Source organism: Prinia subflava, chromosome 10 (assembly GCF_021018805.1).
Source record: "Prinia subflava isolate CZ2003 ecotype Zambia chromosome 10, Cam_Psub_1.2, whole genome shotgun sequence".
Taxonomy (NCBI): Eukaryota; Metazoa; Chordata; class Aves; order Passeriformes; family Cisticolidae; genus Prinia; species Prinia subflava.
In genome coordinates this window covers 4,244,945-4,271,604 of record NC_086256.1, presented here as the reverse complement: position 1 = coordinate 4,271,604, position 26,660 = coordinate 4,244,945, and the positions used below count along the sequence as shown (strand labels likewise).

General features: G+C 48.4%; 1 protein-coding gene across 1 annotated transcript in view; it reads right to left on the bottom strand.

Annotated features, from left to right (window-relative positions):
* Positions 1–11,507: 11,507 nt before the first annotated feature.
* PLPP3 (phospholipid phosphatase 3) overlaps positions 11,508–26,660 on the bottom strand; it is a 43,605-nt gene continuing 28,452 nt past the window's right edge. The window contains exons 3-6 of the mRNA XM_063407008.1: positions 25,929–26,212; positions 24,859–24,916; positions 17,597–17,773; positions 11,508–13,375 (exon numbers count right to left, since the gene is read on the bottom strand). Coding sequence (XP_063263078.1) covers positions 13,250–13,375; positions 17,597–17,773; positions 24,859–24,916; positions 25,929–26,212 — 645 coding nt within the window. The 3' untranslated portion in view covers positions 11,508–13,249. The remainder of the gene's footprint in view (positions 13,376–17,596; positions 17,774–24,858; positions 24,917–25,928; positions 26,213–26,660) is intronic.

Here is a 26,660-nt window from a genome sequence, read left to right as displayed (position 1 = left end):
AGCTAAAGCAGGAATGGGATTATTTTGGCTGGATGAATCAGACTTTTGTGAGCAGCCCAGGCCAGCTGCACCAACCTGGTGAGACCAGAAGTTTTGTCAGGGGTGGGGAGATTTGGCCCCAAATTCTGACACAGGTCTGGGGTTTCTACATCTCCATCAAAGGCCTTTGTGGCCAAATACACACATTTTTTGGACCACAAAGCAGCTCGTGGTGCCACAAAACCTTTCTTCAGGGGAGGCCAGTTAGAAAGAGCTTGTTGTCATGAAATGTTTCTTTTGGAAGAAAACAAGAACAAATAAAGGACAAAGCTGACATGGTTAATCCAGGACTTCCCATTTGTCTTCTCACCATTAGATTTTGAGCAGCCCATGCTAATCCACTTGCAAGAGTGGGTCAGCAGCTGTGGCTTCACTTTTGGATAAGGTCCCACAGAACTCCTAATTGCTGCCACCCCCCTCACCTGACCCCAAGTTTGGGACAAACGTGGTGTTTACCTTCCCTGCACCTCATTTTCCCTGCTGCTAATAAAGGGAAGCGATGACTGCTGCCTGCTTTGATGAAGTCTCCTGTGATCTACAAGTGAAAAATACAGAGTAAAGGCAAGGAATGTAATTATTATTATCACCAAAGAAGCTGCCTGCTGACCTCAGAGCTGATTTATAGATTCATAATCGGTTTAGATCAAAATGGTGATGAGGCAACAAGGCTGAACATGCCACTGCATTCTTGCTATGCCCAATCCAGTCTTGGGGGACAGTAAATACTGCTGTCAAACCATGTTTCAGGACACTGTGACACCTTTACCATCTTCTGAGCTCCAGGTGCCCCAGTGATGCTGGGATCTGGAAATTTCCAGTCGATTCTCACTGTGTCACACAAGTCAGGTCAGGTTTCAGCCTGTGTTTTGTCACAAGGAATTGTGTGCAGACCTCAGGAATGAGAACCCAGTGCTATTTGACATTTACACAGAGTGTTTGATTTCAGAGAGGGGCTGTGGATAACAGCAGTGAAGAGCCCCTTCCAGCCTGAAAAACAGCTGCTGTTTAATATTATATAATCACTTTTTTCTGCCCTGGAAAATGAAGGGTGAGGATTCAAAGGCTCCATCCAGTTAAAAATTACAGGAGAAGCCCCCATAGACCAAAAGCCAAATGTGAGTTTAGCTGTAATTATGGGTCAAACAACTCCTCTTAAGTAAAAAGTGTCCTTATTTAATGATGTGACACAGCATGGCTGTAGGGGATTTGCTTTTCAGCAGGTTTTTTTTCCTCGCCTCTCATTTATTAAACTAATCTGGCCAGAAGGAGAACACAACACAACCTTGGGGAGGGCTATAAATCTTCCAGCTTTAGAGCAGAACTCAGGCCCTAAGTAAAGGGAGGTTGGGAAGCCACTTCCTCCATCAACAGGTAGTTCCATAATTATCCTCTCCTGGGCTTTCTCCACCTTCCCCTGCAGCCTGTAAGCAGAGCTAAGATCCTGGGCAGAGTGGACACACCACCAGGGCCCCTCTTTCCCCAGGTTGTGCAATGCAGTGTCTGTTATCAGTGTCCTCAGGATCTTCCCACAGCTCAGACAAAAGGGCTGGGGTTATTTGTAGATGCCTGTAATTTGCAGGGTCCTCCCTTAGTTTGATTTGCTCTTAAATATAGGACTGGGAACTCCTGTGCAGAGTCGTCCCTCTCATTGCTCGATGTTTCCTGTGTGCAGAGCGTGCTGTCAAAACAAATATTCCCCTGCCCCTGTTTACCACTTTTAAGTCTGGCATCTCATACTTCAGGCCCGGCTTCCTCCCTGCTGCTCATCATCACGATTGCCTGAACGGCAGCTATCAAAGGCTTTTAGCAGTTCTTTCCCCCACGAAGGAAAATGAACTGGATCATTCAGCTGCTTGGTGTTTTTTTTTTGTTTTTTTTTTGGTGGAAACGGTGGTTAGAAATCCACTTAGCCACTGGGTAAGATTGGGATCACCCACCTTAGCTTCCAGCCGTCCCCCTGTAGCCAAACTGGCTCCTGGCTGGTTTCCTTCGCAGATATTTAAAGACTATAATAGCATTTATCTCCGCTTCCTTTGCTGTTCATGTGCTCGATCCTCAGGCTTGCGTTCCAATGAGTTTCCAGGGCTTCCCCCGGGTTTCTGTTTGCTGCCCAGGTTGTGGATGGAGGCCCACAGAAAAGCCGAGGATGGCAGGACTGGCACTGCCACATCCTAAAACTTCTCCCAGGGTTCCTCCTAAGGTGGAGCTGGGGTTTCCCACGAGTCCACCCAGACTTGGCCGTTTCACACCCGAGCAGAACCCCTGTGATGGAAACCTCCTGAGCAGAACCCCTGTGATGGAAACTCCCTGAGCAGAACCCCTGTGATGGAAACTCCCTGAGCAGAACTACTGTGATGGAAACCTGAGCAGAACCCCTGTGATAGAAACCCCCTGAGCAGAACCCCTGTGATGGAAACTCCCTGAGCAGAACCCCTGTGATGGAAACCTGAGCAGAACCCCTGTGATGGAAACCTGAGCAGAACCCCTGTGATGGAAACCTGAGCAGAACCCCTGTGATGGAAACCTGAGCAGAACCCCTGTGATGGAAACTCCCTGAGCAGAACTACTGTGAAGGAAACCCCCTGAGCAGAACCCCCACGATGGAAACCTCCTGAGCTTAGGCTGAGGGTTTTCTCCTCCTTTAGGACCACAGGCTACTCTGGACACGTGAGCTGCAAGGGGACAAACCTGATGGTTTATCCACTAAGCCACAGAGGCCCCTCAAACAGCTCCTAGATGTGAAACATGTTCTGCTGGGCCCTGAGCTCTCACCTGGGCTCAGCCCCGGCTCCCTCAAACACTGAGATCCCTTGGACAAGGGATGTTTTTGGGTAAGGAAGGCAGCATTCCTGGAAATCCCATTGCTGCAAGGACACATTCCTTCTGCTGGCACTTATTTTGACTCCGGCCTGAGTTGTTTGCAGGAGGTGAAGGATGTTTTGCTCGATTTTTATCAGATTATGATGGGTTTGTGCAGGCTGAGCGTCATATGATTCATGCCATTAATGGCAGCAGAGCATGGGTGCATTGTGCAGAGCTCATGCTCAGCACTTGGGGTCTGAAGAAGGTTGCTTGGACCTCTTTTGTCCAGTTAGCAGCAGCTCCTGTTAAAATCTGAAAGAGCAGATTCCAATCTGTCTCACTTGGTAGGTTTGCTATCCAAAATCACAGCCGCCAAAACAGCAAACCTTTGGTGATGTTTTTATGTCACCAAACCATGAGCCTGAGCAGGAGAGAGAAGAAGCTTATTTGCCATAAGTGATGTGAGAAGCATTTCATTCATCCATATACCCACCAAAGGTTTTCCATGGGTGGAACAGAATCCAAACCCACCTCCATGCCCCAACCTCAACCTACTCCTGTTCACCTCGGCACCTTAATTTTGCCTCTCTTTGTTCTTAAGATCATTTTCTGTTCAATAAATCCCTTGATTGCCTGGCTTTTTATCTTTGAAATTGTATATATTTCCCCTCCAAAAAAAAAAGAAAAAAAAAGTCCATTCAAAATAACCTCACAAAACACCACCGGGAGTCTCTGAGACCTTCAGGTACTTGGCAGATGCTACACAGCAAGCCAAACGTGAAACCAGAGCTGGGCGACTTGTGTTACCGGAGGAGTCATTTTAACCTCATCACTTCATCACTGTTGGAGCATTTGCTCCCACTTTACCTCCCTGCGTTGCTCTAGGGAGAGGAAATGGGTCCTTACAACAAAAGCGCCTTCCCCGGAGGCTTTAGCAGGGGATGGCCTCACTGCGCTGAGCATCCCCCAAAGCCTGAGGGTGGATTAGCACAGCTCGAGGGCTATGCCAGGGGGAACAAGCTTTCCTGAGCTCAGCAGTGACACTCCAGGCAATGTCTCGCAGGGTGGTGGTAAGCAAATGCACCGGCACAGCTGCTGTAGGTGAACACGAGATCACCACACTTTAAAATAATTAATCTGCTTTTCCTGCTCGTACCGTGTCTTGAAGCACTGAAGGAAAGGAAAAAATGTGTTCCTCGAGGTTGTAAGTGATGTTGGAGTCAAGGGCACTTCTTCTGTAGTAAGTGTCTGGAGCTACGCGGGGCTGCAGTAGATGGGCAAATATATTTGCACAAAAAAAAAAAAAAAAGTTTAACATTTTCCAACGGGGATTGTTTGGAATTTCAAATTCCATGAAAAAGAAAAGAAAAGAAAAGAAAAGAAAAGAAAAGAAAAGAAAAGAAAAGAAAAGAAAAGAAAAGAAAAGAAAAGAAAAGAAAAGAAAAGAAAAGAAAAGAAAAGAAAAGAAAAGAAAAGAAAAGAAAAGAAAAGAAAAGAAAAGAAAAGAAAAGAAAAGAAAAGAAAAGAAAAGAAGTTAATATTTTGATTTTCTGACTCAATTAAGAAAGAAAGCACACAGTGAAATATTGGTATTTCTCAAGGGAAAACCCCAAACTCAAAACCACCTTAATAACGTGAGGAGTGGTGAGGGGAAACCCCAAGCATTTTTGGTGAGTAGAAATACCAGCAGATTGGCTTCCCCCTCACAAGGTTGCCCACCTTGGCTGATAATGCAGATGGGGGAAATGCCACAGGGGTGTCCCTTGAGGATGCACTTCCCTTCTGACTCCTGCCACCCGCCCCTGTTTCCTGGAGAGCTCAAACCCACCCATCCAAGGTTTTCCATGGGTGGAGCAGGATGACTGCTCTACACCAAAACCCACCTCCATGCCCCGACCTCAACCCACTCCTGTTCACCTTGGCACCTTAACTTTGCCTCTCTTTGTTCTTAAGCTCATTTCTTGTTCAATAAACCCCTTGATTGCCTGACTTTTATCTTTGAAAATGTATATATTTCTCCTCCTAAAAAAAAAAAAATAATTAAAAAAGAAAAAAGAAAGCACAACAGGCAATGAGTGGACCCCAAAAGGTCACCCCTCTACCACTGTGGGTGCAGGGGTAAGTAGAGCTCTGCCCATGCCATTTCCCCCCTCTTTTTCCACTTAAGCAAAAAATAGCTGCTCATAAATACAACCAAATTGGGAGAAAAACGTCCCGAGGCGAACTGGGAGCTCATTACAGGTCCCGGGCTGTCGATGTTTGCGTTAGGCTCCCATTAAAGCACAATGTGTGTTTTGGGGAGGCTGGCTAGGGGCAGGCTGCTCCCTCCCACAGCCTCTGGCTGCTCGCAGAGGTGCCAGCCTGTCCAAGGCTGTCCCGCTATGTGCTAATATCTCCTCCCAGTGAGATCTGCCGGCTGGTTCATTAGTTTAAGCACTAATCCACGCTGCCTCGGACTTATTTGTGTACGAAGACCTGCTCTGCAAGAAAGCTGCTTTCCATGTCTTTTCCCCTGAACAGTTAATCCACCTGCTGGGTGCCTAACCCGGCTGCTTCTGCAGAGCTTCCCTGCAAGATAAGGCATGCATGGCTCAGTGCCTCCAGCCAGCTTGCCTTCTTTATTCAAATATCATCCAAGAGCTCAGCCAGGCAATTGTCTCCCTATTTCCATGCCAGTTCAGGCAGGGAGCAGGCACACGGTGATTTGCATGTTTTGTCCGTAATAAATGAAAGCCAAGATGTAACCCTGTGTTCAGCATCCCTGCCCTCACCCCTCAAAGATTTTTGCTAAATACACCTTACCCTAACTCACAGCGGCCCAGTTAACCTGCCTAACAGTGTCATACATAATTTATGCCAAGTACAAGGTGATTTATCCCACCCCACAAGGTGATTTTTTTTTTCTAATTTATGCCAAGTACAAGGTGATTTATCCCACCCCACAAGGTGATTTTTTTTTTATTTTTCTAATTTATGCCAAGTACAAGGTGATTTATCCTACCCCACACCAGCTTGGCAGTGCTGCCCACCCTCAACACTGCTTGGTGAAACTCATCTTACACACTCAAAGTTGTCAATGTTCACTTTTAAAAGGGTATTTTTCTGCAGCTAAAGGAAACCCCATGGGGAGGGTTATTTGCTCATCAGGGGTACCCCGAATTCAGAAGTAACCCCAGGTCTGGCAGATAAGGTGCCTGACTGAGGAAGACTGAAGGAAGGTGAATTCTTTATTCTAAAGTCAAGCCTTTATTCTCCCAGGGCCTGGAAGGTGGAGGGGTTAAGACCTGATAAGGAATCTCTCCTCTAAAAGAGCATCAGATTAAATCTGACCTACAAGAAGGTGTTCCTACTTAATTGCTTGTAAAAAGGAAAATTGGTCCCCAGCTGGTCCCTCCCCCACTTGTGTTAACTTGCAGCATTTCTTGTGTTCTTGTAGGGGAAGCAAAAAACCTGAGCAAGTTTTAAAGTGAGAAGCACTATTTGTGAGGAAACCCCATGAAAAGTTAACCAGGGGATTCAGCTCTGGGAAAATAGCACATTTTAATAATTTCTTTTTCTTTTTCTTTTTTTGATAAATAAAAAGAAAGGCACATGGGGCATGGGAACACAGAAGCAGTTATTAATGAAAACCAAGGGAAGTATTAACATATTTTTAACAGTGGGGCCAGCGAGCTGGTGGGACAGCTGGCCAAGGGATGTGGTAAATCCCATTTAATCTGGCACCTTCACACTGAGCCTGGATTTTTTCCTAAAGGACTTGCAGTACCTTGGCCACAGGCTGCAAAACTAAATCTAAGAGCTGCTGGATGATTGCTGAGAGAGGGCTGGAGCATCATTAATTTGCTGATGAACAATGTTGGTGACTCTGTTGTATGTCCAACAGGCCCAGATCCATTCAAGGGGATGCTTAGGCTGGCCCTGCTGCAAAGAATTACCTCTCCTGAATTAAGCAGTGTTTTTTCAGCTGTAATCATCTCATCATTTACAAGCAAAACTTTCATAGGCTTTTTCTGGGTTTTATTGTTTTCCCATGGAAAGAAATACCTTGTAAAGAGAAGAAAAATCCCCCTTTTTTTTTGTTTTAAATGAAAACTTCAACGGGCTTTTCCCTCCCTCCCCTAAGTCTTGGTAGTTATTCTTCCTTTAATTTAAGCAAGGTATCAGTTGAGGTTATACTTGTGCTTACTTGACTTGAGGCAAACATGGCTAATCCTGCTTAAAAATGAACTAAGAATATCTACTCAGTTTAATGAAATGGATTAAAATTTTACCTCATATTAAACATTAACAACTTTTCTTGTTCAGACAAGCCCTGGGAGGCTGGAGCAGTGTTATTAATTTGCCTTCAACATCACTAAAATTTCTTTGAAAATAAGCAAATTACGCACTTGTGCAGAAGGCAGATCCCTTTGAAAGGATGGTGCTCACAGGAGATGTGGTTCCCTTTCTTCTTTGGATAAAAAGAATGTTTCTTTTTAGATTTTATTCTCTTCTTAACATCTTGTTTTCTTTCTGAGTTCCTTATTGAAACAGCACCATTCTTTCTGTTCCATTCATGGTGTTTCTCCAGGGGAAAGATCAGCCTAGCAAGAATTAAATGCTCCTTTATTTACTTTATATCACAGGCTGACCTCAGCTCACTGCACTCACACCACACACCTGGAAATGGAGATGTCAAAGCATAGTGGGAAAGCCCAGCCTTTCACACCAGTTCCTGCAGAAACGAGCAGATGGCTTCTTTTCAATGTATTCATTTTGGGGTGGGAAAGAAAAGCCACATTTTATTTCAACTTTTGGTACATTTTGAATCATCTCAAAGACTTCAGGAGTGAGCTGAATCCACCACAGCTCCCATTCATCCCATCTGCGTGCGTACACCGTTTTGGGTGGTTCTGCTCCTTGACTTTCTGCTGGCACGTGGGAGCACTAAAAAGGTGTTTTACTTAAATAACAGCCCGTTGTTCCTGCTGGTTGTGAACCCTCTGCACGAAGCCAGGTCAAACCCTGCAGAGTTCATGCCTTTAGACACCGCGGGCGCTCAGCCCTTTGCCACCAGTGCGGAATTACCGGGCGGCCTCGCGCTCCACGTGTCCCAAAACGCAGCTCTGGGAGTCACCCGACGTGAAATCGGGGGGAAAAGAAAATAAATAGAGAAGCCAAGACGGTTATTTTCCATGTTTAGGACAGGAATTAAACGCTGCACGAGGCCACAGCACTATGTATTAAAAGCAGCCCTGCCTGCAAGGTGCCGCCACGGTGGCACTCGGTGGCTCCGGTAGGGCAGGAACTCGCAGAACGAGACTTTCTAAGGAAACTGGGAGATGTTCCCGGTGACTTCGCTCCCTTCTAGCTACAGATAGGATGAGGCGTGGATTCATCACAAGCAGCCGGGTCATTATTACCCAAACACACACATAGGTGTAGTCTGTGCCCCGAGGAAATTGTAACTCGAGACAAGCTAACGCAGGCACTCCTGCCCGGCTGGTGCCAGTGGGGGTGGCGAGCAAAGGTGATAATTGAAAGTTGTTGGGTTTTGGGGTTTGTTTGTGTGTCTTTTCTCCCCCCACCCGCTGAGTCAACAGGAGGTTGTTTTCTGCCTTCTGCTTCCTCCAGTGAAGGTGACAACTTCTGTTGGGTTTTGCTGGGTAATCCGAGCAGTCAGGGCTGTGCCCGGAGCATCACCTGGCACCCAGGGAACAAGGGTAGGGCAGTCTGGAGGAGATGGGCAGCAGCTCCTATCTGCGGGCAGGTGCATGGACCATGTTGACAGAAGCCAGGAGGCAAGTGATTCACCTCATTCCTAAAAATCTGAACCTCTGATCTGGTGTCCAGAGAAAAAGGTAAACACAAGGGAGAAATCGCTTGCGTTTTGAGAGGAGGATGGTGGATGGAGGCATGGGTTGTGCCAAGGCAAAGATGGGGAGAAAAATGCAGCAGAAGAGGGGTGCTGGCTCCAGGGACAGCTGTGCTGCACCCCAGCCATGGATGTGGCCTTGACACCTGCCCTCCTGTGCAGCAGGACCTCAGCCCAACACATCCTCTGGCCCCACGGATGAACGTTGGTTTCGGCTTTACGAGGAGCTGGGTGAAACCTTCGGACAACCAAAACAAGGCAGGCTTGGAGCATGAGAAAAACAGGTCTCTGCTTGTGGGGCCAACCTCCTCCCTCCCCCTCCCTTGACTGAGAGCTTCATATCCGAAAATCATTGAGCAGAAGTACACCAGCTCCAGCCTCTGCAGGCTGCCAAGGCATTCTTGCTGAGTGAGGCTGTTTAGGTGCACCGAGACACGGCCGGACCCAGGGCTTGCATAAACCTCCCTTCCCCTGGAACAAAAGACCTGCTCCCATGGCAGTCAGGTGCATGCACGAATCCCCACCTTCGAAAACGTGTTCAACCGGTCTCAGTGCAGAAAAAGAGACAGGTTTGACCAGAACGTCCCCTTGTGCAGAGAGGCTGTGCCAGCCAGGCCCCAGCATCAAAGGCAGACAGCTGGGTGCTCCGCAGCCCCTGATTAGCATCAGCGTGAACAGAGCCCAATCTCTGCAGCACCAAAGGCCACAGCCAGCACCCAGCCCCGGGCTCCAGCAACAGGTCTTGTTTGCATGAGTGCATCTGGGCTTGTACACCCGTGTGCCTCCTCAGGAGAGCTGCAGAGAGCGGCAGGGTGCAAACCCCAAAGTGTTCTGGCTGCTTGGCATCCCAGCAGGAAGGGCCAAGCAGCACAGCAGTGCAAGGTGCAAGCTCCAGTTGCACCTGCAGACACTGCAGGAAGTGGTGGCCTCAGGATCCTAGCGCTCGTACGGATTTGGGGTTGGGTTTTTTTCCATTTCACCTATTTATTTTCTCTTCCTTCCTGCCCGTCAGGAAGCAATGGCAGTAGATACATCCTGTCGCCATACTCATGGTTTGTGGTACCTACAGCTCTGCTCCTTTGGCTTTCATTTCTCTGTGAGGTTTCATTGAAATGCTATTTTAAAATCAGTCCTTATTCCTCCTGTAGCACCGGAATGTTCCTCTGTGCTTGGCTAGCCCAGAGGTCTTCATGGACCCTGCTTTTTTCCATCCATGCTGCCAGAAATGATCACTTCTCTTACCCCCCAGGCAGTGAGTAGGGGTGAGACCCAGCTAAGTTGCCCCCACCCACCCCCCAGTTCGTGCAAAGCTGTCCTGACCCTCCTGGGATGGGACGGGATGGGACAGGCAGGCAGGAAGCAGAGGAGGAAACAAACATCGCTCAGCCACAAATAGGATTTGGCACTGCTGATGCTCAGCCCCACATTACAGAGTTCAACCCTGTTGCTTTCCATAGGTTTATCCAGGGCCTTTTCTCCCTCTCTCCAGGCTGACCCACACATCCTGAGTGAGATCCCGTGACTCGCCAGCCCTGCTGCCCTGCCCGTGCTCTTACTGCCTCCTGTGCCACTTCCCCTCTGACCCTTCTCCAAGCCCTCCTCTTTCACCCAGACATCTGTATTCCTGTTTTCTTCCAAGTAGCTGGGGTTAAGATGCAAGCAAACACTTTTCTCAGCCCAAGCACTGGGCTGGCTCTGCACATGGAGGGCTCCACAGGCAGACGAGGCAGTGTTTCCTTCTCCCGTGTGGGTTATTCAGACCCAGGCAATGCATTTTGGAGATAAACTGGGGATTAAGAGCCTGTCCTCACAGCCACTGCCCCGAAGCTGAAGTCTCACCTCTGCAACACACTCAACCCCCAAACACTCAGGCTCAGCTCACACGTGGCGCCACAAAAACTCCCTTTGCATTTGGGACAGGTGCGCGTTTACAAAGTTTTTCCACGCGTAATAAAATTTTACTCCTAATTAGGATAATAATAGCAAGTGCTAGCTCAGTTCTGCTGGCTTAATTTCCACCTGCTCTTTCTTTGCAGTTTGATGTGGTATTTGCTTCCTGTCATGCATACTTGCATATTATTTCTGTGCCGTGTTATCTCGCTGATGTGGTTCACTCAAGGAGTGGTTGAAACGCGGCTCTGACCGTGTGTCACCACCAACAAATTCATTTGCCTCTGTAGGAGGAGGAAAATAACAATAATTAAAAAAAATAAAAATAATAATAATAAAAGAAATCCAGGCTGCCTCATAGCTGTGTGCTGTGCATAAGTGCCTCTCTGAGCACATGTTGTTGTGAGATTTTTTTCTTTTTTCTTCTTTCCCCTTCCACCTACATTTGCAACCCTGCAAGCTGTAAGATTTTGGTTCAGCTGCCTGCTTTTCATGGGAAAGGTGTTTGTGTAGAGCATAGCTGGGAGCCCTCCTAGGCAGGGGCTGTCCAGGACAACCAGCAGCTGGGCTGGGCTCCTCAGACCTCATTTTATTTCAATAATATTCCTTTAAAGCTTATAAGATTGTTAAAGAAAAGGGGATGCCTTCAGTAAAATGGGATTTTCTTTAAGACTGGACATAGAAAAGAGAAGATCAATGCAAACCTTTAAGTGGCCCCAGCCAGGAGCTGATGAGACCTTCTCATCACTCCCATCCAAACTGGGATGTGGTCCTTTTTATCCAGCTGCCCTCCTGTACCATCACATCCCAAAATGCCATCCAGTGTCCACATCACACTTCCAATTGTTCTACTGGTGAAAGACCCTCTTTTTCTGGCAAGGAAAGGGCAACCCAAAGACAGAATGCAGCTTGCACCAGGATGTTTAGTTGTGTTATGAGCTTTTATTTAAAAAGCACATTTATACAGCAATAATTTCGCAGATACAAACTTCAATTTTGTATTCTACAAAAGTCTTTGAATATTCTTCTCTTTACAAAATGGAACATTACAAAAATACAGACAATTTAATATGTTTTTTTTTATACAAATGTCTCTAATTGTAGTTATTTTCATTAAAATATTACTACCACAGAACTACAATATTTTAGTTGACTATAAAAAAATTAATTCAATGCTTTTTTAAGCAGCAAAATGTAAATAACACAGGTCAGGACACAGTTTATAGTCATAGTGGATATATCTAAAATTGTTTCGGAAATAATATTTTACATAGTTAATTTTTAAGGTTTTATACATTATTTATATAATATTTATAATATAAAAAAAAATCATAGCTTGCTATAAGTTGAAATGATAGGACGGATTCTGTGAGAAGGATGTGCAAATGGCCGTTCTGCGTGTTCTGCGGGATCCCTTTGCAAACGCGCTTCGTGGGAGGGCTGCAAACCAAGCACCTGTGGCTTCTGGGCAGAAAAGAAAATAATTCATCACCACACCCCAGAGGGGCACAGCTGATTTCCCACCGGAGTGACCCAGCGGGGCACAGGACCTGGCACTGCCATGGCGCACCCCAGGGTGCCCCAGGGACGAGGAGGAGGAGGAGAGGAGGGGATGCACAAACCGACTGACACCCAGGCCGGGACGTGCCGCCCAGCAGCCCGTCCCAAAACTGCAGAATAAAAGTTTCCCCGGGACTCAGCCCCGGGGTCGTAGTGCGAAGGAGTCTTCGGCAGAGCCGCCGCTCCCCTGGCGCAAACGCCGCTGGCTCCCGCGGGCAGGCGCGCGCAAAACCCACTGGGGTTGCTTTTTGAGGAGGGGAAAGGGGATGGTTGGGAAGTGGAGGATGCTCTTTGTGTTTAGAGGGGCTCGGGTGGGGTGAGCCCTCGGCAGGGAGCGAGCGGGGAGGAGGAAATGTGGCTTCTCTGCACGGAGGAAGGAGCTCTCCGGCCTCACTGCGCGTCTCGGGGCCGCTCGTTGAAGGCGTGTACTGTGAGCAGAGAGAACAGAGACCCTTCGGAGATCGTGGACTGGGCAAGCTTCTTCTAAATTAAGTCACAGTATGGAAGAGAGGAGGCAAAAAGAAACCAGGATCAAAAAGAGAAAAAAGCAACTCTTACAAACCAATCCCAGATCTTGACTCAGTGCTGTTGCTCATACATAGTGCTATACAATTTAGTCGTGAGTTGTTTTGTTTTTTCCTCGCAGGCATCGGAAATCTTCGTAGTCGGAAAAAAAAATCTAGGATGGCCAGCTTTCCAAAAATCCCTTAGTGTTCATTGAGCTGGGAACAATTTGGCGTTCACTACAACATGAACACTCAAACCAATTGCACATCCAGAACTCCGGCACCTCTCTTTGTTTGTTCGGCTTTTTGTGTCGTGTGGGGTTTTCCATTTTTCCTTTCTCATTGTCGCCTTTGCCTTCGTTGACCACCACCACCCCTTTCATCCAAATGTCGCAAGTTGAAAAGACCACAGAGTAAGACTTTACTGGTTGGGCAAGAAAGTCTCTCCCTACATTCTACTGTCTGATGAGATTTGAGAGCAGCAGGTAGTTGCTGTCAGCAGTCACTTTTTTTCGCAAAAAAAAAAAAAAAAAAAAAAAAAAAAAAAAAAAAAAAAAAAAAAGTTAAAAATACAACACCCATCTGATTGCTCGAAGTTCTACACCATGTTGTGGTGGTTATTCCTCTCAATGATGTCCACAGGTGAAAGGATCTCCTTCCGGATGGGAGGTGGAGGCAGGCAAGTCTTTGTCTTGGGCTTGAAGAGATCTGAGACGTAAAACACCTGTAGGAATAAGCGGAGAAGGCAAACTTAGCCACAGTGGGTGAAGCTTTGTTCAAAAAGTTGGTTTACATAATATATACACATCTTTAAGCTGCAAAAATAGCACTTTTTGAAGTGAGAAATCCCAAGTGCCTGCTACCACCTTTCTGTACAGCAGAGCAAAAGGCTCACACCTCACAAAACTGTAAAAACATGAGAGGACAACTTAATTTCTCACTGCGTAATCACCAAGTGCAACACCCAGACCTCTGCTGAACCGGCTGAAAAGCCAGGAAACAGATCCATGGCCTGCACTCCAATAAAATAACAAAGGTCTCCAAAGGGCTGGCCTGACTCATCCTGAGTGGTTTCAGGGATGGAATTGGTGTGAAACAGTTCATTCAGCCAGACATCAGGCAGGCAATTAAAAGCTTTCAAGTCAAAGCTGTGTTAAAAGCTATCAGCAGTGAGTCAGTGGTGACTCCTCATGCCCCACCAAGGCACCAGTACAGAGCTGGGGTCTGGTGGAAGCCAAAGGCTAAGGAGAGAAGGAGCTATTCCTGACTCCTTCATCCTAAATATCCCGTGATGTAACCCCTCTCCCGGATGTGAAAAAGCCAGAGCCGGGCAATTTCGGAAGGCAGCAACACAATAAGAAACAAAGTGCTGGGAGGAAACTTCCACATCCTCCTTTGGCAGCGGCAGCACGAAGCTTATCAGTCCTCCAGGACCGGGGCACTTTCACCCTTGCCAAACCTCAGCCCCGTGCCAGAAGGGAAAAGAGTCAGACAGCACAGATCCTCTGGATGGAGCAAGAAGTGGCAAGGATTCATCATTTTGTCACCTGGCGCCACAGCCCCAAACTTCCGTCCCGCCAGCCCAAATTTGACAGCTCATCTCAGAAATCCTTCAACCCCAATAATATGGACTGAAGCCATGGGTTTGGTGAGCTGAAATCCCAGGATGAGCAGCACATGGCTGCAGGAATCAGCAGGACATTTGTTTTTTCTCCCACTCAAATGCAACACTTAAACACCCAGATAAATCAGGGAAAAAAAATAATTCCAAGATGCTCAAAGAAATAATAGCAGATTACACCTTCCAGGCTGGGTAACACAGGGAGAAAGCAAAGGTTTGGCCTACCTGCTTCTCCACATTTTCTAACTACCCAGAGCCTCGTGCAGCAGGTCAAGTTGTCCTTGAAAATAACTTTTGCAAGCCCCTATCAGCACAGGAGATAAGGCTCAAGCTGGACAGGCAGCGAAGCTGCTGTAAGCAGCAATTTACTCCTACAAGTGTAACCAGGGATGAAGGAAGCTGAGCTGGTGTTGCTTTGTGGAAAAGCAGACAAGGAGCTGATGTACAAAACAGTTCTTTTCTCGATGTATGTGCTGGTGTCTGGCTGTTTGGTTGTGTAACAGAGCTGATAAAGTTGTTTACAGGGCATCCAAGTGGCAGCATTTGTATGTTTGGGTAAATAACAAGATCCAGCTGATGTTCCCAAGGATCACAAGCTGGAGTCTGGCCCCTTGCTGCAGCATCCCTGTGTGAAACCACGTTGACCTGCTCTGGCACTGGTTTTCTTTTGGGTTGTTAATAACTCTAAAGCCCCCATTTGTCTGGTTTGGTGCATTTCTGGTGCCATCTCGCTCATTTCTCCACCTCTGAGAGCTGGATTCAATCAAAAAGGTGTCCAACTTCTGCACCAAGATAGCCATGACAAATCAATTTATGGGAGGAGATCGCTGAGTGCAAGAAGCATCTGGGGATTGCTTTGAGTCTGGTCCTTATTTTTGACAGGAATGAGTTATGGTGGAGTGTCATCCTGGGTATTTTTGCTTTTACTGTGCTGCTTTTCAGGGTTTCATTCAGAGACTGGTTAAGAGGTTTCATTTCTCTTTAAACTGTATTTCACTTTAACATGGCTGGAGGTTATATAAACATTTATAGGAATCATGAAACGTGATCTTTGGGGGTTAAAAGTGTGTTAAATCCTCCTAATGCTTGAACTGTTTAACACAAAAAAGGACTAATAAACGTGCTAAGTTTTTCACTTGGATTAGCTCCATTTCCTGTAGAAGGTGCTCTCCACCCATAAAGAAAACTTGATGGGAGAAGACTGAGAGCATTTTAAGCCAATATCCCACATTCCCACTTAACAATTCCGATTACTTCTCATCCTACATGAAGCAATTTTTAATCATACACAGGGAGAGGTTAAAACAACTCCTCAGAGCTAACCAGAGCAACACTGGGAGCATGTCCTTCTGACATCTCCCCTTCTCCCTCTCCCTCAGAAGAGACATAAACCACACAACACACAGCAAGCTGCCTACAAGACACACAGAAACTATTTCTATTTGAGAAAATCCTCGTTGTATTTCACCCCGGGTCCAAGTTTGAATGTTTTATCAGCTGGAAGTGCTTGACATTAATGTCTTCTGCTTGTTATTTCAGGCACTGAAAGACAAACGTGTCTGCTGCAGCACGACCTGGGTTTAAGCTCGGGCAGCCTTCGGAGATGAAATCCACCATTGGTTTCTACTGAAAGTTATGGCCTGATAACTGTGGTGTTTTTACAGCCCTTGACTATCACCAGGGTGGACCCTGAAGGCTTTGCTGGGGAAGGGGTGGCTGGGAGCACCCAGGGTTGGAGGTGATGAGTTTCCAGGTCCCTCCCTCTGTGTGCAGGAGAGCTGGGCAAGAACCTCCAGGACACACCAGGAATTTCAGCAAAAAGCTGCTAAACTGCTCCTTCAGTGCAACCTCCAGGGTGTTTTGGGGTGACTCTTCCTCCTGTCCCTTGCTGCCAACTCCCAAAACGGAGGAAAGTCTGCCAGGCCCTGCTAGGCAAAGACTCCTACCAGCAAAGCCAGATTCTGGAGAACAGCACACTGCTGGTTCTCTGCAGGCTGATGGAATGGGACAAGGGCTGGGTTCAAACTCTCCCTCAGTCCTGAGATGTTCCAGGTGACTGAGCCATTCCTGCAAAGCACCTGGACACAACTGCCCCTTCCACCAGTGGGATGGGAGAGCAGCTCAGGCCACCCCAGGCTCGCAGGCAAACCCGAGCCTGCCTGGGAAACTCCAGGCAGCTGCTTCCTATGACACAGGAAAACTATCCCAGCCCTGCCACAGCCTCCCCTCCCCAGCACAGCTTCCAGCTGCCCCAGGGCTGGGAGGGGACAGCTAGGCCTGCTGCTGGTCCCAGCCAGGAAGCATCCGGACATCCGGAGAGCTATTGTCCTTCTGTCCCTCTGGATGCTGCTGCCATCCAGGGATGGACTGCCTGGTGCCCACTCCCCTTCCCCAGGGCTGTTATCCCATTCCCAGCATAAGGACACACACTTCTCCCCTCACCCCCTCAGGATCTGCCAGCCCTGCAAGGGATGTGGGCACCAGGCAATGGCAAACCCCAACAGCTCACAGAGTTAATAATACCCCATAAAAGCTTCCCAACAATGACATTTTTGTTTTGGCTTTGGAATATTATCAACGAGTGGGAAGTACATAAATAACCTATTTTCTCTCCCTGCAAAATGTAGTATGGGTGAAGTTAACTCCTCGTTCCCAGGGATGATTTACTTTTAGAACAGTTTAAAAAAACCAAAAACCAAAAAGCAACCAAAAAACCGTAAAAAGTGGTGAGCTGTAAAAATCTTTCTTTCAGGAGTTCACACAGACACAGAAAGCAACACAGCCCCCAGCTCCTTTGTGTCTTTCCCAGGCAACTGCCTGACCTGGTGTTCCCTATCCTGCCAACTTAAAACATGTTCATGTGTCACCTGGAGTTACAATGGGCTGTGCAATCAGGTCACCCTTTGGAGATCAAGTGGCATGAGAAGCAGCCCAGCAGCTGAAGAGATTTGGGCACAGCTCTTGCTTTCTCAGGAGCCCTTTTGCTCCATGAAAATCCACCAGCCATCAGCCAGCCTCCCCTCATCAGCCTGACACCACTGTTTGGATGAGCATAATCCCAAGCAGCCCAGACTCTCTGCTCAGCTCCCGGAGGAAAACATTGCTAACTACAACAGCTGGAGAAGCCAAAGCTGCTGGTGGAGAGGGAAATACCCTCCCCTTGACTGAACATCACTCCAGTGCCCCAAGCAGCCTGGACCTTTGGAGCACAGTGCCTCCCACCACACCCCGTGATGGAACAGGGAACCACCCGAGGTTGCAAAGGCACTGCTGTTCCCCCAGGACCTCCCCAGGGCTGCTCCCAGCCCTTTTTTCCACACTCACCACGCAGTAAGCCACCAGGGCTCCCTGTGCAAAGCCTGCCAGCACGTCGGTGGGGTGGTGCTTGTGGTCGGAGACGCGGGACAGCCCGGTGTAAAAGGCCATCATGACCAGGGTGAACTGCAGCAGGGGACGCAGCAGGCGGGCCCCCTTCCACGTGAATCTGGCCTGCAGATAAAACTAGGGGAAGAGAGGGAGGTAAGTAAACAAACAGCAACAAAAAAGGTTGAGTTAATTCGCCCAAATTTGCCCGAAATGCAGCAGCAGCTGCTCTGTGGCTGTCGGGCATCCAGGGCCCCATGGCTCAGGGAGGGGGAAAAAAGGAAGGATGAAACCGTTCGATTGTAGTCACCCATAAATAAAGCATTTTGCAATAAAAGCTGAAGGTATGAAAGCCTCAGTCAAAGGGGACAGACCTACACCTGACCTGAGGGGAAAAAGAAGCTAAAAGAAGCAAAACCTGGCATTTTAATTGCCGGAAAATGAAATAATTTGGTGCACAGGGGAAGGTCCTGAAGTGTTGAAATGAGGATGGAGGTTTCTTCTGAAACCTGCCAAAATCAAAGGATTTTGACAAAAAGGAAGGATGCTCCTTGCACCTGTGTGGCCTCTGCAGGGATTTTTACCCCGTGGAGGGGATGAGGACAGAGGTGGATGGGCACAGCCCTTCCTCAGTGAGCCAGGACCAGGGGATTGGGGCCCCCTGCACCCCAGCCCTGCTTCAGCCTCCTCACAACACTGCACACGAGTAGAGAAATTCCTTCCCAGCTTCATTAATGCACAACAAGAACAAGGCCACAAACCTGGGTATTTAGCACTTATACCATCTCTGAGAGGGAAAAGAATCAATGCAGCAGGCTAAACCTTCAGAGCCATCCCTAGAGCTCCCAGACACAGCCACAACCACCAGCAAGGCACACAATGCCACCCTCCAACACTCCCACCATGTTTCCAAGCTCTGAGGATTTTCAGGGAAAACAGAGCAGCTGCCCCACTGGGAATTCCGTCCCTGGGTGGGAATGCCAAGCAAAGGCCCTGCTCAGCCCTGAAGGACGAGGCTGGGGTGATGTCAGGCACACACCGCGGCCCTGCCGTGACTATCGCGGGCCCGTTTCCGCCGCGGCCGGTTCCTGTGGGAACCGGGAAGCTGGGCGGGAAGAGAGGGCAGGAAAACAGCAGCTCCTGCCCTGGATGAGCGCAGGGAGGAAGGCTGTGGGGAGGGAGGAAGGCTGTGGGGAGGGAGGAAGGCTGTGGGAAGGGAGGGACTCCCTCCAGGCTTGGGGAGCAGAGAGGTTCCGAGGGTGCAAAAGGCGCTCGGCTCTGAGCTGCAGCTCTGCCCTGCCTGTCCCTAAAGCAAGAACTGGGGTCAGCCCAGAGTCCTGCAAGGGGCTCTGCTACATCAGGGGGCTGCCAAGGGGTTTGCTTCCCATTTATGATCCCTTTTACACACCCAGAGCAGTTTGCACCGCCTCGATATGAAAGGGAGTGAAGCTCTCACGGGGTTCCCTGAGACCACAAATAACTTAATGACAACATGAAAGCATAAAATGAGCTATAAAGGCAGAACTAATTGGGAAGGGGGAATAATTCCCCCCCGATAAGGGGGAAGCATCATTTTGGCCAATTTAGTATGTTTGGCTGTTGCATAAACACTGCATCTATCCCTTTTTGGGAAGAGCAGACACAGAACTGAAACATCACATCATCTGAATAATGGAGCAGATGCTCCAAATTATCCAGATTGTTGGCCAATTAACATGGAAGGGAGCAGCACCAAAACAGCTCGGTGCTGGCTAATGCACATGGTGATTCTGGGGAATATATCAGCAACCCAGCCTGGGAACAGAGCCACGGCCCCATGGAGCACATCCCACACCCCACACCACGGTCCCTTCCATCCCAAACCATTCCATGGGCCTATTTTCATGTGGAAGAGCCTCAGCTCAGCCCAGGTGACATTGCAAAGCTCAAGTTCCAATGTGCTGCTGCTGCTGCAGAGCAAAAACAGCTCCAAGTATTACATATTATAAACCATCACTCTCAGTTCTACCAGGAAAACTTGAAACCTGATGTCTTATTTTAATCTTCTGTCTTTGTCCCATCAAATCCCTTAAGAAGGAAATCTGCTGCTGTATAATTTGACATTTGCCATTTTTGCACAGTCTGGACATCTTCTCAAATCTTTCCATCCCACAAGCCTGGACTAAAAAAGTTGTCCAGAGGTGAGGGTGCAAAGTATCAGTTAAAAATTAGGAATTAAAGGCAAACAGCAAATTTGAAGACACAATAAAGTGGTCACTCCTGGGGCTGAACTGTGTCCCTCATGTGCAATCTTTAGCCCTGGAAAAGGAGTAAAAAGCAGTGTGGCTCCATATGGGGTGTGCTGGGTGTCCCCCAAGTCCCCAGCACCCAACTCCTGCTTATCTTGGAGGACTGAATCCACCAGGCACTGCAACATCAGTGTGAGGCTCTCAGCTGAGTTCCTTTTATTGCCACAATAAAGGCCATGGAAAAACTGCTCTTTATTCCCCATTCACAAGGACAAAAAAAGAGGATAACAGCACTTCTCATATTCCACAGGCATTTTATTTATTTTATCCTCATATTCCACAGGCAGTGTCACAAAAGCTGCTCTCAAACACCAGGAATCCCTAAGTACTTTCAAGGTAATGCTTGGGGTGCTCCAAACTTTGCCTCTGCCCTCAGTATGAAAGAAAACCCCAGTTAATATGACAAGGTCAAAAAACGAAAGTAGAATTTAGGGGCTGAAAGGATCAAAATTTCCCTAAAGTAGGAATTAGTGCTATTACCAAGAAATGGGAAGTTCCTGGAAATTTATCTGAAAATCTTCTTATGAAGGTGTTTATGTTGTTTTGGTTGTTTTTGTTTTTTTTTTTTTTTTTTTTTTTTTTGTTTTTTTTTTTTTTTTCTTCTGGGAGCAAATCTGAAATGCTGCCTGCTACAGACTGACAGATTTGGGTGGGAATGTGGAGCTGGAATGGAGCCCTTCCCAGGAGGGGGTGGAAGAGCAAGAGCCACAACCGGGGTTATTCCCACCACAGATCATCACAGGGCAGCGAAAACCAGGAGCACCAACAGGAGCAAGGGTGGGTGAAACGGGATCACACACTCCAAGTGGGAGTTTTTTGGAGTTCCCTCCTGGCAGAGGCTGAGTTACCACAAAGCAGATGGTTTGAGGGATGTCACATTGCTCTTCCTGTGCCAGGGGACTTCCAGTGCTGGTGGGGACAGCCCACAGCCACACACAGCCTCTGAGCAAACCCAGGAGGAGCTGGCAGGGGACACAGGCTCAGGGCATCACCTCCAGCTTCCCAAAATCCCATCCCCTTCACGCTCTGCCCGCCGCAGGGCTGGGCTCCACCAACCACGGCCCTTAGTCACACCTAAAGTTTCCTTCTGGGAAACAGCTGGGCTTGCTCCTGGCTGCCTGACCCCAATTGACCTCCTTCTGCAGCCCCATCTGCAAGCAGGGTGGTACCCAAAGAGCTACAGGGCTGAAACCTCTCCAGCCCAAAGTGTAACGCACTGCCCTGGCAGGACAGAGCCAGCTGGAGGCTGGGGAGTGCAGAGTTTGGCTTTTAGCATCAAAAGGGAAGGACAGAAGATGGGCAAAGACCTCTCAGCAAGTGCTGTTTGCCTCTTCCCTGCCTTTGCTGAGTGCACAGCACCCCCTCCTCCCATCAGAAATAACCCCAGCAGCTCAGTTCACAGCTCAGCCTTGGCCTCTGATGTAATTCCATTTTATTCTCTTCCTTAGGTCACCACTAAACTCAACTCCAAGTCCACAACCACCACAGAGGTTCTTTCACAAGGGTACATCACTGCTCAGCTGTACCAGGGCACCTTCTCCACCCTTCAGCAAGGAGCTCCAGGGAGAAGCCTCCCACTCCCCCTGACACATGAACCCAGCACCATCTCTCATTTTCCACTTACATCACTAGAACACACCACAACCCATTCTCAAGTCTTCTGCCTCACCCACTGACACATTAAATACACAAGGTTTGCTTGCATTTTATCCAGAATGCAATCCAAGGTTGCTGAGGGGTATTAATTCAGCTCTTCGGATATTTAAATTTTGCTTTTCCCTTTGTGTGATTTCAGGCAACTTCGAATAAATCAGCATTATTGTCTCACATGCTTGAGGGGAGTGGAAAGCATCCATTGCTCTCTGCAAAGACTTCCCCACATCCACAGAAACAGAACAAAGAGGTGTGGGTCAGCTCCAGAGGGCTGCATGGAATAAGCTGTTCCATACCTCCTCTTTCCTCAGCCTGCTATAAATACCAATTACAGCTCGCTCAGCCAAGGAGTAACAAAGCAAGGAAAATTAGGACAAAGAGGATTACCCAAGAGTTATTTCCCCTTTTAAATTTTTTATACAAAGGCCTGATGTTAATTGAGTATTCCTGGTGACAAGAAGGCTGCGAGAAACTCAGCCCTGAAGTGACAGCATTTGGAACTAAATCCCAGGGGACTTTACTGTGTCCAAGTGCCCTTCCCTGGGAAATTTCCCTCAAAGCCTTCCAGGCTTTGGGTGGGAACGTGGCATCCATCAGTGTTTTCCTACCAGGAGCCCATGGATAGCACAGGGCTCTGCTGCTTTGCCAGAAATGGGGAAGCTGTGGTCACTCACCCACTGTTCACCAAATATTTGGACAAATCCAGCCCCAGGCTGCAGGCAAAGCCCTGCGGGATGCGTGGGAATCCATGGATCTTTTAATAGACTGACTGGAATTTTCTGGCACCCGTCTCCACCAGGTGAAGCAAACTTGAAAACATTTTAATTCAGAAAGGGCTCGGAGAGAGAAGCCAGGGAACGCCAGGAAGGGCGGGAAGTGACTTATCCCTGAAATATGAAGCATTGTTCCATCAGGAACACGCTGGGGACACAGCCCATCTGCCAGGCCCCTGCAGGACACGCTCAGCCCCACGGACAGCCCCACTCTGCAGAAGCTCCTGGCACACTCCTGGCATCCTGAGCGTAGGCAGCAACCTGCTGCAGCACAGCCCTCCCTTCCCAGGAACAGGGGAGCACCCGTTCTGTCTGGATTGGGATGATTCCCTGATTAAATCCATCAAACACACCTCCTGCAGGCACTGGCGTGGTGGATGCCACATTTCTAACCAGGCTTTCAAAACCCCAACTCATTCACTGAGGTGAGCAAGACAGCAGGATTTATCCTGCATCAAATAAAATCCTTCTGGCTTACTGTAATCTCTTTTTTCTTGTCGTTATCTTTTGATATTATCAGCCTCTCTAATGTGTCAGATTTTCTTCCTCCCTTTTCCTACAAGATTTCTCTGTCAGACTCTGGCAGTGATGGAGAGCAGGGTCCTGATAGACAAGATGGGAACATTTAGGTGGAAGAGAGCCTTAAGCTTGTTGCCTCACCTGTCTTGTCTCAAGTTGCCTCTTTCTCCTTTCAATTTATCACCAAACACTTGATGTAATTTTTCCTTACTCCTTAAGGCACCAGGCAATTGGGCAGCTGGTCAGACAGAGTCTGCTGCCAGCCATATCAGTGTTGGGACAAGGTAAAAATTAAAAATAAAATAATTTTAAAGGGATTGCCCCTCCACAGAGAGGGGCAAGTGGAGCAGCCTGTTGTCCTGGGTCAGGGGGTGTGGGGCAAAATCTGGTGAGTGCTGACATTCAAAGTCTCCCATATGGGGACAGGGAAAGGCAGCAAGGAGAGACCAGAGGCATCCCTGTGCTCTGAAGCATCACACAGGAGCTAAACTCCACTTCTAAAGCCTGATGCAAAGTTTAAAAGAACATCAGGCAGCAGGCACTGGTGCAAAGTAGCAATGGAAAATGAGCCATGCAGATTTTCTGTGCATCCTGTGGGAACTTGGAATGCACTCTGCAGTTTTGGGGTCTCTGCCACCAGCCCCTCAAGCTCTGCATTCCCATTTGTTTCTCACCTCTCTCCACAAGAGCTGGATTTTCAGAAAAACACATGAAAAAACAAAGTTTGCCCAGCAATCTGCAGAAAATGGGTCAAGTGCTGGTAGAGAAACCATCACCATTTTAATAGGGACTGGCACTGCTTGCTGTTCCCAGATGCTGGGCTTGAAAATACCCCAGGGCTGACTTTTCTGACTGCCCACAGCCCTCCCCAGAAATAAATGACTGCCCGTGTGAGCAGTCCAAACCCAGCTCAGAAGGTTTTACAATGGGCTGAGCCTCCTGTGAAGCATCACCAAGGCAGCTCCTCATTGCAGTACAGCTGGGAGGAAACGGCCAAAACGTTCGCTGGAGAAATTCAAAAGTTTTCCAAGAACAAAATAAGAGGGAAAACAAAGAAAGAATTTAATATGCCGCCCACAACTGCCTGGAAAGCTCAGTGATTCAGTTGCTCACAGGGAGGGGGATCCAAGGCTGAAAAGGCAGGAGGGAGCAGTGGTCACTTATCTTTCCAGTGGGTGAGGGATGGGGGGAGCACTGCTCAGAGATAAAAGCTCATGTTTCATGTTTTTATCAGTGCTGTGCTGTTCCTCTGCTCACAAGTCTGAGATTACCAGGGATGGAGGAGGAGCACAAATCTTAAAACCAACACAAAATCTGATTTTTTAACGAAATAAATAGCTTATAAAAAAGGAAAACCAGACACAAATCCCTCTGAGCTCCCCCCAGAAGGGCGTGTGTGTGTGTCCAGCCCGTGCGGGCAGCGCTGCCTCCCGCAGCCCCGGCAGGAAGCACCTTGGCAGCCACCCCGGCCCCAGCCCCGGCGCAGGAAGGGCAGAGCCATTTCTCACTGACAAAGGAAAACAAGCCCCAGCCCTCCCCTCCGGAACCAGGCGGGCAGAGGCTGCTCCACCTGCTCCTCTGGCACCTTTTGGAACCAGGCATCACCTCCCGACACGGCCACGGCAGCACATCCTCCCCCTCCATCCAGGAAACATTTTGGCTCGCCCCAAAACTCTCCTCGGTGGAAACCACAACGTGGGGTGAATAAAATTTGCACAGGTCGTCCACAAATTTGGTAGGATTTGGATTTAATTGCCACCTTGGCCACATCCCAAAAATGCACACACAGCCCAGCTATTGTCCCAGGATCCTCTGTCCTAAATAACACCACAGCAGCTGAGGGTGGATCTTCCCACCAAGAGTTCAGACTGCTCTTTTTCAACCAGCTTCCCATGGCTAAGGCTCATCCTGCCATGGAATGTGGGACAGGGGGACAGAGGGACAGGGGGACAGGGGGACAGGGATCAACCAGCTCAGTGAGGTCACTTACCACCAAATACAGCATGGTGTACAGCGAGAAGGATGCGTGCCCAGAGAAGAAGGATTTCCTGCAAAACAAGGCAGGTGCTCAGAACCAGCTAGGACAATCCTCAATATTATAATATTATAATATTATAATCCTCAATATTATAATTCTCCCTGTAATTTGGTGACTTGCCCATGGCATCTGAGGGTGCCAGAGCAGAGGGACTCACAACCCCCAGTTCTCTGGGTTATAAAACCCCTGTTATCCGCCCTGCTTGCTGGTGAGGCAGCGAACGGATGGACAGGATGCTCGCATTGTTTGTCCCTTCCTGGCCTTCTCACGGGGCAGCAGTTATTTCCAGGATAACCCAATAACTCATCATCTCGCCTCGAATAACCGGGAAACACGAAAGAAATGACAAGAGAGCAACTTCTCCAGTGGCTTCACTGCAGCAGGAGGAATGTGCCCTTGGGAAAGTCAAAATTGGGCATCTGGTGGGTGTGATAGAGCTCCAAGGGGAGGCACTGGCAGCCCTGCCTGTGTGGTGGAGCCTCTCCTGAGGAGAAGCTCTGCTCTGCCACACGGGACAGCTCGGGCTGCTCACCATGAGCTCAGCTCTGGGGGTGAATTCCCACACAGAGCAGCAGCTCAGGGAAACAATAGTGCAGGAGTAAAGAGAAAGGAAAAGAAATATTACTCAGCTGAGTGCCACACTTCCCAAGGGAAACTGGTGCTCACTGGAAAATGGATTTACGGCCTTTGCAGAAAAAGCAGCATTTCACAGATTCGTAGAACCATTTGTGCTGCAAGGGACATCAAAGACCAACTCCTTCTATGCCCCTGCTGTGGGTAGGGACAGCTTTCACTAGACCAGGTTGTTTAGATTCCCATCTAAGATGGCCTTCTAGGGATGGGGCATCTACCCACAGCTTCTCTGGGCAATCTGTTTCAATGCCTCACTATCCTCACGAGGAAGAACTTCATCCTAATATCCAAACTCCCAGTTTCAGATTCAAACCCTCTCTGGCTGACAGAGAAATCCAAGACACATTTCAGTGGCAGCAACCCTCGGCTTTGGCACCACGGGCTCTCACCTGGCCTCCTGCACCCTGCTGTCGTTTCCCCTGCAGGTGTAGTTCTGGATGTAAACTCCCTTGGCGCAGTTGATGGTGGAGAAATCCAGGTCACACACGGCCAGGAAATGCGGCCGCAAGCGCCCGACGGACACTTTGGCAATGTCTGTGAAGGACTGGCTGATGGCACAGCCGAAAACGAAGCAGCCCACTTGCTTGTAGAGAGCTGCCACGTAGGGGTTCTGGATGAAGGAGCGGGACTTCTCCTTCAGGTAGTGGATGCGGTAGAGTTCTCCCGTTATGATCTGCAGAGAGGGAAGCACAGCAGAGAGGTCAGAGAGCAGGGAAAGCGCTCTGCAAAAAGGGTGGGGGTGAACGCAGGGCTGAGACAGCCCTGGCATCTCAAACCAGGAATCTGCTGCTGTGGTGAGCAAGGAGAAGCCGTGGCCCAGAGTCTCTCCATCCTCCCCCCCTCTCCCCTCCCAATGCTCGGAATGTTGCTTGTGGAAAAAGCCAATAAACAAAACAAAAAAAAGGGTGGGTTTTGGGTTAGCGTGTTGGCATATCTTTACAAAAGTGAAATAACAAGCCAGCATAGTGGGAAAAGAAAATTGACATAAACCAGATAAAGAATTAGTGTGTGTTGGGAAGGAGAGGCCAGACCCACTACCCTCTTATCAAACTGATTTTGGAGGAAAATAAACCCACAGTCTGCTTATCTTCCTCTCTTAAAATCATTAACACAACAGGGGA